Source organism: Simochromis diagramma, unplaced genomic scaffold (assembly GCF_900408965.1).
Source record: "Simochromis diagramma unplaced genomic scaffold, fSimDia1.1 OVJJ01000297.1, whole genome shotgun sequence".
In the NCBI taxonomy this organism is placed as follows: domain Eukaryota; kingdom Metazoa; phylum Chordata; class Actinopteri; order Cichliformes; family Cichlidae; genus Simochromis; species Simochromis diagramma.
The window spans coordinates 505150-518831 of record NW_024386796.1 but is presented as its reverse complement, the minus strand read 5'-3'; the positions used below and the strand labels follow the sequence as shown (position 1 = coordinate 518831).

At 47.6% G+C, this 13682-nt stretch overlaps 1 protein-coding gene across 1 annotated transcript in view; it reads left to right on the top strand.

Moving 5' to 3' along the window:
- The window catches only part of LOC120729324 (glutamate receptor ionotropic, kainate 5-like), a 163246-nt gene extending 150731 nt beyond the window's left edge, over positions 1-12515 (top strand). The window contains exons 14-18 of the mRNA XM_040024870.1: positions 902-1075; positions 3722-3887; positions 5762-5987; positions 11499-11627; positions 12071-12515. Coding sequence (XP_039880804.1) covers positions 902-1075; positions 3722-3887; positions 5762-5987; positions 11499-11627; positions 12071-12258 — 883 coding nt within the window. The 3' untranslated portion in view covers positions 12259-12515. The remainder of the gene's footprint in view (positions 1-901; positions 1076-3721; positions 3888-5761; positions 5988-11498; positions 11628-12070) is intronic.
- The last annotated feature ends 1167 nt before the right edge of the window (positions 12516-13682 follow it).

The window sequence follows — 13682 nt, the reverse complement described above, 5'->3', positions numbered from 1 at the left end:
GAGCTGACAGAGACAAACCAAGCATTCAGCCACAGCACACGTGAAAGTCATTTTATCATAAAGTCGAGATTTGATGATGTCATCGTCTGCTTAACGATGACATCATAACGAGCTGCACTTCAGAGTAAAAGCATGAGGAGAACAGCTTTAATCTGTGTTTAACTGTAATATGTGAGCAGAGAGTAGGAGGGGCACGCCTCTTCATCTGCTCCGTAACACCCATGTTCAATCAGCCAATCACGTGGCAGCGCTCAGGGCGTTCATGCAGGTAGACACGGTGACGATGACCTCAGATCATCTCTGGTTTCTGATCTCAGTCCAGCAGAGCAGCTCTGGAGGAATGTGTGATGATGTCATGATGATGTCATGATGATGTCATGTCAACATGGACCAAAATCTGGGAAAAACGGGGTGTAATGAGGACAGGCTAGGTGTACCTAATGAAGTGTCCGGTGTCATTATTTCTGCCTGGGCTGATTTACAGTCTTCGCCTCACCTTGTGCAGGTGAGAGGCGAGTCAAAGCCGCGCAGGAAGCGTGGAAGTGACCAACCCGGCGTAACCGGAGGGTGTCCCGTTTCTGTTGAAGATCGACATAGAGTAAAAATATGATGTAACATTAATGGAACGCTAATGCTAAAATGACTCCACGCAACAGTCGTGCGCTCCAGCTGAGCGTCTAAACACAGTCACCACGTCGTTTCCTTTCAGGTGTCGAGCGTGACGTTCGCCTCTCTCGCCTTTTTTCTTTTGTTTTCTCACCGCATCGCTTTGACAGAGCAGAGCCGCCCCGCTGCGTAGGTTTAAGAGCTCCATAAGTGCAGGCGACTGACCGTGAAATGTTAGCCGCGTGTCGGACGCTAAAGCTACTCTGGGTTTTAATGTTTTGTCCTCTCTCCCCAGGCTCAGTCCCTACGAATGGTACAACCCTCACCCGTGTTTGCGGGAGCGGCGGGACATCCTGGAGAACCAGTACACGCTGGGGAACAGCCTGTGGTTCCCAGTGGGCGGCTTCATGCAGCAGGGCTCCGAGATCATGCCGCGGGCGCTGTCCACGCGCTGCGTCAGCGGAGTCTGGTTGGTACCAGCTTATGTTTCAGTCACGCTTTCCAAATGTGCACGAACATCTTCAGACAGACGAACTTCATGTGAAACACAGACAGTCACGTGAAACACGAGGTCATTTACATTACAAGGTCGTTTATAAATAATGGAGGACAGCGAGGACGACCGTTCCTGAGCGGAAGACGGCGTCACGCGGTGTCACGCTCAGAGAAATCACCACCGCAGCCCGTGAGCCCATCAGGCTGCAGTCATTTTAGCACGTTTCGCCTCCTCTGGTCACGCTGTGTTATCGGTACAGCAGTGGTCGATTCAGGAAGTGCCCCCAAACATGTTCATATGAAACTTCACCCCCTGTGTGCTGCTGCAAACCAGGGTGGGTGTAGGGTGGAGGTCGGGGTGGGTGGATGCCACAGAGACACAGTGAGGTGAGCGCTGCATTCAAGGGTGGGCAACTCCAGGCCTCGAGGGCCGGTGTCCTGCAGGGTTTAGATCTCACCCTGGGTCAACACACCTGGATCAAATGATGAGTTCGTTACCAGGCCTGTGGAGAACTTCAAGACATGTTGAGGAGGTCGTTTAGCAGTTTGAGTCAGCTGTGTTGGGTCAAGGACGCATCTAAAACCTGCAGCACGCCGGCCCCCGAGGCTGGAGTTGGACACCCGTGGCTGCTTTAAACAATAACCAGTGACGGTGGTGGCTCTGTGCTCACAGCCCTGAGGCCGTCCTGCTGGACTCAGTGTTAAACATCTGAGCGTCTCTGTTTGTACATCCAGCACTCTGCCCCCCCCGCTCCCTCCCTCCTCAGGTACGTTAGCTGAGGCTGAACAGATGGTGAAGGACTCTGGTGTGAAGGCGATGATGTCATTCTCTCTTGTTTCCTTCCACCCCTCTGCCCTTCACCCCCCGCCCCCTCTGACTCGCCCTCACCCCCCGCCCCCTCTGACTCGCCCTTCACCCCCCGCCCCCTCTGACTCGCCCTCACCCCCCGCCCCCTCTGACTCGCCCTGACCCCCCGCCCCCTCTGACTCGCCCTCCTTTCACTGCTGTTTAATCGTTTCAGCCTTTCTGTTTATTTAAACTTCAAACATTAATTCACCAAAAATATAGAAAATATCATTTTTCAAATGCAGTGACTTTGTAACTTGAAACTAACCTTCCTGATTCCTTTGTAATTAAGTGCTCTAAGCTCACATTAAATAAGAGTAAGTGTTGGTGTAGGGTGGAGGTTGGGTGGAGGATTCTTCGCTGCGGTTTAGCTTCAGGTTTGGTTCTTTTATTTTCTGTGCAGAGAAATGTTTCTATATTCACGTGGTCTCGTTAGGATAATGAAATGATTGTTCCATCTTCTCGCTCAGTGAGATCATATGTTTTAGCTGTAAGTGTAGCAGTCATATGTACAGTGAGGTGTAGGTGGTGCTGATGGAGGTGCAGCTTGTCAGAATAAAGCAGGTGAGCCAACCTGTAACCGTCTGACTACAAAATACAAAATGTGTGTCGTTACTTTGCCAGAAACATTTTGTGTTGTGAGGTTTTTTCTGTGTAGAACCGAGTATTTCTGCACTGCTGCATCTGTACTTTGACCAAATCAAAGTATGTCAGTACTTCCCCACCCCTGACTCTCCCTCAGTCCCAGTAGCTGCAGTCAGACAGATGGTGGAGTGATACTGGAGGGACTGGAGAGGCCATCAGCATCTTTCCTCTGACAGCTCTCAGCCTCGTCTGGCACTTAGCCTTAGAAAGACTCACGAGTGGCTCGCTGCGCTGTTCACGCTGCATATTCAGGCAGAGTGGAAGCAAAGAGGCCGTCAGAGGGAGGTTAGCTTAAACGTGATCACGTTTGTAGTTTCCCTCTCGCAGCGTCTAATAATCTCAGATTCCTCAGGACGCGGGGTCATTTCCTGCAGCTCCTGCTGTGCACCCATCACGGCGTTCTGCTGCAAACGCTGAAGCGCACATGCAGCTCCTCGCTCTTCGCTGGGCTGAACTCTTTTCTGACTCAGTTCATATAACCTCAAACCTTTATGAAGCCATGGTCCTTTTACCCAGCATGCTCGGGGGCTGCCTTGCTGATGTGTGGTGACCAACACAGAGTTGGCGGCGTAGCTCTGGCGTTTCCCCTGAAACTCGGCTCATCTTTTAAAAAACATTTCTTTGTGTGTTTTCTTTTTTTGTAAATGGAAACGAGATCCGTCGCAGTCGTGGGTCTCGTCTCCGCTGACACCACAGAGTGTGTCTTCCACTTCCCGCAGCGCTCTGTGCAAACACAGCACATTAGAAGTAATCACGGCCTCGAGCCAATCACCAGAGCCCGAGTCTGTTTTCCTGTATTTGCTGGACTGCTTTTCATTTAGTTTCTGCTCTGCTTCATCCTTCCTCTCTGCCTCCTCTTTAATTCTCTCCCCCCTCCCTAATTCCCTTGCTCATCACTTCCGCCTCATTTCCTCTGCAGCAGAGGCGTCCTGCTCGTCTCTGCTGCAGCTCGAGTTCATGTTTAGGTTGATGATTTTTACCTAAAACTCCTGACGTTTCCTGCAGTGCCCTCCATCTGTCTCTCTGCTGCGTTTTCCTCTCTCAGCTCTTAATGAAGATAGGCGAGGGGGAAGAGTGGGGCTGTGCTGCAGGGTAAAGACATAAAGGTCTTCGTCTCTCCTCCCTCAGGTGGGCTTTCACCCTCATCATCATCTCGTCCTACACGGCCAACCTGGCAGCATTTCTCACGGTCCAGAGGATGGAGGTGCCCATCGAGTCTCCGGACGATCTGGCGGACCAGACCAACATCCAGTACGGCACCATCCACGGAGGCTCCACCATGACCTTCTTCATGGTGAGATTATTTTTTAATCCAGCCATCTCATACGGTCATCTCAGGCACACAGAGGCGGTCTCAGGGATTCTACTTCCTGTTAATCTCACTGCATGACAGTGCGCTGCAGTCCAGCCTGGGGTGCAGCATCGGTGAACTGATGCGAATGGAGATAAATGGCAAGAATCATTTTTTTACACCTGCAGGAAAATCCATATTTGACATTAGTTTGTCCAAACAGCAACGGCAGCATTGATAACAAGTCTTCAGTGTTTCTCAGCTTTTAAAACCACAGCTTTCTGCTGATGCAGGCTGATTGTTCAGGCAAGTCTGTAGGACAGCACGCGCTCCAAACTCCCACAGACGTTAGTGAGACGCCCAACAGGAGGCTGCAGGGGTTAGAAGAAGCAGCTGGTTGAAGGTGAAGAAAATCACAAATGGAGGATGCTGTGAAGCGGCCTGAGGTGCTGTGACGTCCTGAGTGCTCACAGAAAAGATGTTTCACTACAATCTAAACCTGTCTATGCCGACTGTGTCCACCTCTGCTTTAAAAACATGATGGAAATTTACGTTTCGTTCTGCAACTGTGAAGAGCGCGTCGTGACAAAACATGAGCTCATGTTGGATTTGATGGCAGCAACAAAAGGTTGGAAAAGTCAGAAACTGCATGTACAAACAGAATCATGTTCCTCACTGTGAACATGTCATCATCTACATGAGGTCATCAGCACGCAGGGACGAGGCCGATAACTGCGACCTTCAGCAGCGCTGCATTAAAGGATCAGTGCACGGCTCAGGAACGCTCCCAGAAAGCAGCGTCTGCCTGCAGGTTAAAGCTGCATCACCCAGAGAAGAAGCCACGTGTGGCCACGATGGAGAAACAGCCCCAGTTTACACACTGATGTTAATGATGCGCATGGAAACATGGACCTGTCCAACTTTTAGAGACGTGTTGATGGCATCACATTCAAAATGAGCTCAGATTTTTATTGACATGCTTCATTTTTTTTATTCTCTGTGTTTTGTTCTCAATAAAATATGAGTTCATGAGATCTGCATACTTTAAAGAGCCTCCAAACTTGTACGTTGGGTGTTCTTTGAAACTCTATTATATATAATAGTAAATTATTAAAGATGAGCAAAATAATGGATGAGTACTGCCCTGTATGCAAAGGCCTCGATGTCAGCTGTTATTTGAATGTCAGTAAATCCATTTGCAGACAGACCAGCAGCAGTTTCCATTCACATATGAGAATTTTCAGAATCACAAAAAGATTAAATACTGGAAGTAACGACCCGTAAGTGTAGAGACACAGATCCTGTGTTTGATCCTGGGATGATGTAACCAGTAATAACACGACCAGATTATTCATAATTAAAAATGCTCCCAACGGCTACAGCCACCTGTCAGTCACAGAGGCCACGCCCCTAACCATGCAAACTTTCAGTCTTGTATTTTTTCAGTAAGTGTTGGTTTATTTCTCCCGTGCACTCAGAAACATTGACGTGGGTGTTTATGGGCATGGACTCACTGTCGGAGGCTGCCTCGAGTGGCCATTAGAAGAAGTGCAGATGTTTCACTGAACTGATGGAAACTCAGGCGTAGCTCTCAGCAGAGCACCAAACACCAGCTGTTTGAGGCAACTATCGATCCTTTTAAAGAAGTGAAATATATATTTTAAGGTGTTTTTAAAGATTTGTCCTCAGCAGGAGCCAGTGGACTCGAGCCAGACTGCTCTTAGTGAGACACAGGATATAAGTGCATTTACCACAGAAACAACCAAATCAAATAAAAACAGTAGACTTACGCTGTAAGCGCACATCATGTGGTACAAAAACAGACCATAGAACACGTTCAGACACTACAACTGTCCTTTCACCTTCTCTTCCTGCAGAACTCGCGGTACCAGACGTACCAGCGGATGTGGAACTACATGTACTCCAAGCAGCCCAGCGTGTTCGTGAAGAGCACAGAAGAGGGCATCGCCCGCGTGCTCAACTCCAAGTACGCCTTTCTGATGGAGAGCACCATGAACGAGTACTACCGCAGCCTCAACTGCAACCTCACGCAGATCGGAGGACTGCTGGACACCAAAGGATACGGCATCGGCATGCCTCTGGGTGAGGAGGGGGGAGGGGCTAACCGGGTACCACAAGCCAAGGTAGACTGCCCCCTGCTGCTGAGTGCTGGTGTTAAATAACTTGGGATCACTCTGTTCTGCTGTTAGCGAGGTCTCTGACAGCTCAGGTGATCCTGGTTAACGCACAGTTAGCAGAGTTAGTGGAGAGAAGGAGAAACTGATGTTGACAGCGACAGAAAGACACGAGCAGCTTTCAGGAGAGCCGCCGTCACTCGTCGGCCTGGTAACACATGAGCATCGAGGCGGCGGCGTCCGTAGGGAGCTTTACTTTAAATGCAGGAGAATCACAACACAGGAGTTGGTTTAATTTTTACGTTCCCTCTCTCAAAGTTTAAGGTGGAGTTTTCTAATGGCCGACACCAAGAGTTTGGCTGTACGGTAGGAGCTGTCGGCCAAAACGACACACGGCACAAAGCTGACAAAGAGTTTGTAGCACAGCGACGAGCTGATCGCACTGAAAGAATCAGGAGTAAGGAAAGGGCCATCCGCCCTTTGATCTGCTATTGATTAAGGGTGAGGGGAGGCGGATGGGACAGATTATATAAATTATATCTGATATGATTTAAATATTTAATAGCGAATTTTAAACATTGATCATTGGTTTGGGCGAGAGAAACAAACCCTTTGATCCTGTAATATATATACGTATATATATATATTACAGGATATATTACAGCAGTGAGCTTGAACTCTGGGTCAAAGATTCAAGTTGCAGTTATTTATATTTCCTGTCACCTTAAATCTTCACTCAAAGACAAATATCTGTGACAGTGTATATATAGGTGTATTATATAGAAAAGACAAATATTGTTTGTTTAATATGTTGGTACTAAATTTGGCTCAATGCTTACATATATGTGTAAAAAAGCAAATGTAGGAGCTGTGATAGCTGTGTCTGATAGAATGAAGAGTAGACTGATATATGAAATATTCCTTTATTGGGTGAGAAAATCAGACCATGTCATAACTGCTGTAAGTCACACAGAATAGATATCAGAGCCTTAAACAGGCTGACGTCTGCTAAATGGGTCAAACTGGGCAGAAAGTCTACAAACACATAACATCCTTATAGAATATGATGTAACACTATAGATCAACTTAGCTCAGAATATATAAAGCATATAAACAGTTACAGCAATATGATGCAACAAACACAGCAGCTACTGATCCAAAATACTCAAAGCTTCATAGAACTGAAACAAACATTTATTTTTAGCTCCATTCTGCTGCTGATACAGACTTTAGGTTTCTGAACATTAAACTTGTTGCTGCCTTTCATAGTGTGTAACTTGAAGGCCCTGAGTACTTTCTCCCACACTGGAAACACTGGGATGATCACATTATTTGAACATTACCTAATAAGACTGATTCAGCACAGACAGTTATGTTAAACTTTCCTAGCAGTCCTTCACAAACAGGGAACAGTCTGTCTATTCTCTCCATCTGTCAGCTGCTGCTGGCTCTTCCTCCTCCTCTTCCTCACACACTGCTGAGTTTGTCCTGGTGGATCATCAGGGCTGCAAAGCCTCACAGATGATGTGCAGCAGTGGGTCCCTCAGTCTGTCCTCACTCTGGACACTTGCAGTCGTCACACATGGAAATCAAATGTGTGATAAGCTGCAGGATTCAAACACAAGTGTAACTTATAAACACATGTTCATACTTTTATTCCACAATCAGAGAGAAAGAAACAGAGAGAGAGTGCAGGACAGACAGACAGGTGACAGTCTCAGGTGTACACACTGCTACACAACAGCACCAGAGAAGCAGGATTTAGTGTTTGTGTTATTACGAGTGTAAACAAGAAGAGTCCCAGATGGTGCAGTGGACACATGTGTGACTGCTGTGATTAAAGCATCTTTCTTTCAGCTTAACGAGTGAACCGTCAGCTCGTTCAAACACACGTTAAAGTCCGTTTGGCTCGACACCACCGAACAGAGGCAGCAATATAACACAGCTAACATTAACAGTGCAGTGAATCCTGCTGGTGCCGTCATATTCAGGACTGCAAACCGAGCAGCATCACTGACTTTCAGCTTGTTGTGTTTGTGGATATATGACTGACTTTAATTATCCCACAAAATCATCAGATTCTCTGTGAGATTAAGGTCGACTATTGAACGGCGTATATTTTGAAGTAAAGGCTTTAAAACCAAGTAAACGCTGGAAGTGCAAACGTCGCTAATGTCACATAACTTTGCTGACATGTGGCCAACAGTAATTGTTTAATGTTCTTCAAGTGACATCGTATTCAGTACTTACTTTTGACAGTTCACTCTTCGGCCGCTCCCTTCTGCCGTCTTTTGCAGCAAAATTATCCACACCCACCGCCGCACTATGAATTGTGGGATATATGGGACCACGAAGCGTGCACCGGACCACGCTTGATATTTGGGGAAATCGACGGCGCATTTGGAGTACACTTCGAATTGGGACAGCCGTCGTCGCGTGGCGGTGACGTAATCGCACTTAAAATGCGTACTTCAAGCGCGCGGTCTCTTAATTGGGACACAGCCCAGTTCTGTCTCTGAGTGGATTTTGTTTAGGCGGGGTATTACTGACACTCTACTGTGGATTGACTAACATACAGAAGCCTCTACTGCCATCCAGTGGTCAAAAATTACACTGCTGTAGAACTGGGCTGCTGTAGTTTAAAAACAGATTAACATGTGCCAGTGCAGCTGTTTATTGTTGTTATTAAATTATTGCCTTTTGTTTGATGATGAAAACAAACAATCTCTTGCCTCAGGGCAGGTTTAAAGTGTCAGATGAACCATGACACAGTTAAATGTGACCGGATTGGTGAGCTCCACACCCACAGTCTGTGGATTTGGATTGAATCTGCCCCTGCTGTTTGCCCGGGAGACCCTAGAGGAGCAAAATGCTGTGGCGGCGTGGCTCCGGGCTCGGTCGGGTTCCCCCGTCACCACGACAAGGAACAGAGCAAATACATTAGCAGCTGATCAGGTTATTTTACAGCAGGTCCATCACATGTTCCAGTATAAAACAAGTATCTCAGAGAGGGCTTAGAGTTTCACCAACCTGCAAAAAAACTGCAGGAGGATCAGAGCAAATGCGTAGAGCACCGAGCTGAAAAACAAAGTAGTGAGAGCTGTCAAAGAGGCTGTGTCCATCTTGTGTTTACAGTCTATGCTTTGCCTATTGTCCCTAAAGCCAATCAAAGCCACCTCTGTTGACCCACGGCAGCAGAAACAGCAGAAGTGACGGTGTGGAGGGTTCAGTTAGTGTGTGTCTGCTGATAAGTGTCAGCCTGCAAGCTGTCAATAAATCTTTACTGAGGATTGAACGTGAGTCTGTCCAGTAAACAACCTGCAATCTGGAGAGATTAGGGGATTACATCGTGCTGCAGGTTCCCGTCCAGAGCTCCGGTGTCGCCGCCCGCTGCCTCCAACACATCTGGAGCTCCGGTGGAAACGAGACTGCGCACAGCAGCGGCGATTTGTATAAAAGGTGCAGCTGCTCGCGTTGTCGTTGTGTCGCTGTTTATGAGAACATGTTAAAAAGCCCACAGAGCAGCAGAGCACGCCGCCACCTCCAAATCAGCACGTTTACCTGATAACAGGTGAGCAGGTGAGCTCCGCCATTAGCACCAGCCCTCTGTTTTCATTCACAGCCCACCTAAGACTGGATTTGTCTTGCTGCCTTTGAAAGAGGAACATCAGCCGGCAGCTCGTCTTCAAAGCCACTTTAGTGCATCAGGACGCCGCGACACCGAGTGCAGCTGTGTGCAGCCTGGTTGGTTCCCACAGACGTGAAACAGAAATCCACAGACGCTGAAAGTGGTGCAGAACGATGACCTCGTCTTGTGTGGTCATGCAAACCTGATTCGATAAACAAGATAAACCCATAAAAAGTTTCATCCATCCACAGGCTCTTCTAATCATCTGTGCAGGCTCTGAAAGTTCACCAATGCAGGACAGTGTTAGACATCACACGCCTGGAAGCTGAAAGTGGACTCAGGGCCACAGCTGGTGTGTGTGTCAGGCAGACAGAGGCTTAGATCAGTCTTGGGTTGGTGGTTTGATCCAAGGTTTAGCTCACGTTTATCCAGCGTCAGATTGGGTGAGCTCAGTCTGAGTCTGCTCACAAACACGCCTGTTGGCGGTCGTCCGATTGTTTCTGGTGGTGCCTCAAAGCACCGAGGTGACCGTTGGTAGGATTTGATGCTATATAAATAAAACTGCAGTGAACTGTACGTCTGTGATGGCATACAGGCTGTGTCCAGGAGTGCATCTGAAGGAAACTACTTCCTGTTCGGAAGTACAATACAATACAGTTTTATTTATATAGCACATTTAAAATCCCAAAGGCTTCGCAGTAATACGGAGAAACAACATAAGTCAATAACAGAGTACAGATCGGGCACTAACAGACAGGATGGAGGCATTAATAGAACAGAAGAGTTAAGTAAAATAGGCGTCAAACCTCAATGCAGAGGGAAGGTCAATCGTGAGTACGAAATATCTACGAAGATAAAAACTGCAGTGAAATTAATGATAAAATAATACATTTAATAAAAAGTGTAAAAAGGGTGTTAACTGGTCAGGAAAGCCAGGTTAAATAAGTATGCTTCCAATCTTGATTTAAAGGACTGGATAGAGTCCGAGGCTCGAATAGAAGCAGGGAGGCTGCAAAGGTTGGGTGCAGCTGAAGCAAAGGGTCGCCTCTGGTCTTCAGTCTAAACTTAGGTTGGTGATCTCAATGTACGACAAGGAATGTGCAGCTTGAGGAGGTCAGTGAGGTAACTGGGCGCAATATTATTCAGGATTTTAAAAGTGAGTAGCAAAACTTTAAACTCAATGCGATATTTGATTGGTAACCAGTGTAGATCAACAAGAGCCGGAGTGACAGGAGCAAATTTTCTAGCTCCAGTAAGAAGGCGAGCTGCAGCATTTTGAACGAGCTGCAGCTTTCAAATATAGATGGATTGGAGACCACAGTAGAGAGAATTGCAATAGTCTAACCTGGACGTCACAAAAGAGTGGATAAGAAATGTTGTATATTTTCAAATATGGAGCCCAAGGGTTCTCAAAGTGAGAAAAGGTGGACATGCACCCTAAAACCAGAACAGGATTCAACACAAGAGAGTGAGAGTGTGAAGCCTTCAGTAATAAAACTTTTCCACTAAAATGATTAAGAAATTGCTCACAGAGAGCCTGAGAGGTCGAGCTCGAAGATCCAGGACAGGGATTTATCACTGAGTTAAAGATTTTGAATAACATTCGGGGGTTGTGGCTGTTAGTCTCAGTAATATCTGACAGGAAAGCTGCTTGAGCTGCCTGAACAGAGTTCTGGTCTAGAGAGCGGCTCCTACAAAGGATGTCGTAGGATATCTGAAGCCTACCTTTCTTCCACCTCCTTTCAGATCGACGGCAGACACATCGTAAGGCTCGTATAGTGTCATTTAGCCCAGGTTGAGTAGTTTCATGTGTGTCTTTAGATGCTGAATATGACTTCTGCTCCTCGTCAGGCTCGCCATATAGAGACGAGATCACTCTGGGAATACTGCAGCTGCAGGAGAGCAACAGGCTGGAGATCCTGAAGAGACGCTGGTGGGAGGGGGGACAGTGCCCCAAAGAGGAGGACCACAGGGCCAAAGGTCAGTGTCATCGTAACGTGATCATTTAACGTAAAAACATCATTTCCTGTTTCTGTTTGATGGAAAGATTCCTGCCTAGGACACAATCGTGCTCCTCGCTCATGTCAGTGAAGCCTTACCACGATGACACGTAAACAGGAAGTTTTTATCGGGCGTCTCCTTTCCTGTGCCGCCTGTCTTTTCCTCATTGATATAACAAATGACTTTGTCCTCCGCCTTCGCTGTTATTGACCCACGTGTATTTGTCTCCTCCTTCTGAGGCGTCTCACGCCAACAACTCCACATTTTATGCCATCAAACAGGTTAAATGGCATAAAATATCGGTTGTTTTAAGCCTGGCCCGTTGTTGCTGATGGAGAGCATGCTGTGTTTGGAAGCAGTCCTCAGGCTGGTAGACCGGTGTAGGTGAATCGATCTGTGACGTGTCCATCGCTGCGTTTCAGGGCTCGGCATGGAGAACATCGGCGGGATCTTCGTGGTTCTGATTTGCGGCCTCATCATTGCCGTCTTCGTGGCCATCATGGAGTTTGTGTGGTCGACACGCCGCACCGCCGAGACGGACGAGGTACACCATCGCGCACACACACACACACACACACACACACTTACAGATTACACTGGGCAGACGTGAACACTGCAGAGCATCTGTACACTGATACAAACGTGCTCAGGTCTTTACCGCGAGCACAGACTCTCTCTTTGCCTGCAGACATCTGCAGAGCAAAATCCTGAGGTCATTTAAAAACTTCCATCACCTCCACAAGGTCAAGTTTATTTATACTGCACATTTCCAAACAGTCAGTGCTGCGCAAAGAGCTTAACAATGTAAAATACCACTAAAACAAATAAAATGTAAAACAATGATGCAGTAAAATATAGGAAAAAAATAAGTCAATAAAAACAACTAAAACAACAACTAAGGCTGTTAAAACCAAAATGTTTGGGTTAAAGTGGTTAAAGCCAGACCATAAAATGTGTCTTCAGTAGCGAGTTAAATTGATCAAGTGTTTGTGCACATCTAATATTTAAGGGAAGACTATTCCAAAGTCCTGGACCTGCCACAGAGAAGGCTCTGTCACAATGAGAAGCTTAGTCCGTGGATAACTTGGTTTTAACTGGACCTCATGGTTTTCTCTGGAGCATAAAGGGGCTCAGCCGTTAAGCACCTTAAAAACAAAAAGTACGACTTTAAATTGGATCCTGTAAGGAACAGGGAGTTAGTGTGGAGACGCTAAAACTGGGGTTACATGCTCCTAACGTTTAGTGCCAGTTAGCAGACGAGCAGCTGCATTTTGGACCAGCTGGAGACATAAAGAGAGGCCTGGTCCAGACCAAAGTACAAAGAATTGCAGTAGTTCAGTCTGCACGTAACAAAGAGAAGGTGCAGCTCCAGGGCCACTGCTTCCTTTATTCCCAGCAGCTGATAGACAGCCTCCACCAGAGCGTGAAGGGTGTAGCTGGGGTTTGGGGGCCTCCATCAGAGCGTGAAGGGTGTAGCTGGGGTTTGGGGGCCTCCATCAGAGCGTGAAGGGTGTAGCTGGGGTTTGGGGGACCTCCATCAGAGCGTGAAGGGTGTAGCTGGAGTTTGGGGGCCTCCATCAGAGTGTGAAGGGTGTAGCTGGGGTTTGGGGGACCTCCATCAGAGCGTGAAGGGTGTAGCTGGAGTTTGGGGGCCTCCATCAGAGCGTGAAGGGTGTAGCTGGAGTTTGGGGGCCTCCATCAGAGCGTGAAGGGTGTAGCTGGGGTTTGGGGGGCCTCCATCAGAGTGTGAAGGGTGTAGCTGGAGTTTAGGGGAAGCCTCCATCAGAGTGTGAAGGGTGTAGCTGGAGTTTAGGGGAAGCCTCCATCAGAGTGTGAAGGGTGTAGCTCGGGTTTGGGGGGCCTCCATCAGAGTGTGAAGGGTGTAGCTGGAGTTTAGGGGAAGCCTCCATCAGAGTGTGAAGGGTGTAGCTGGGGTTTGGGGGGGCCTCCATCAGAGTGTGAAAGGTGTAGCTGGAGTTTAGGGGAAGCCTCCATCAGAGGGTGGTGGGTGTAAGGGGGTGGTAGCTCGGGTTT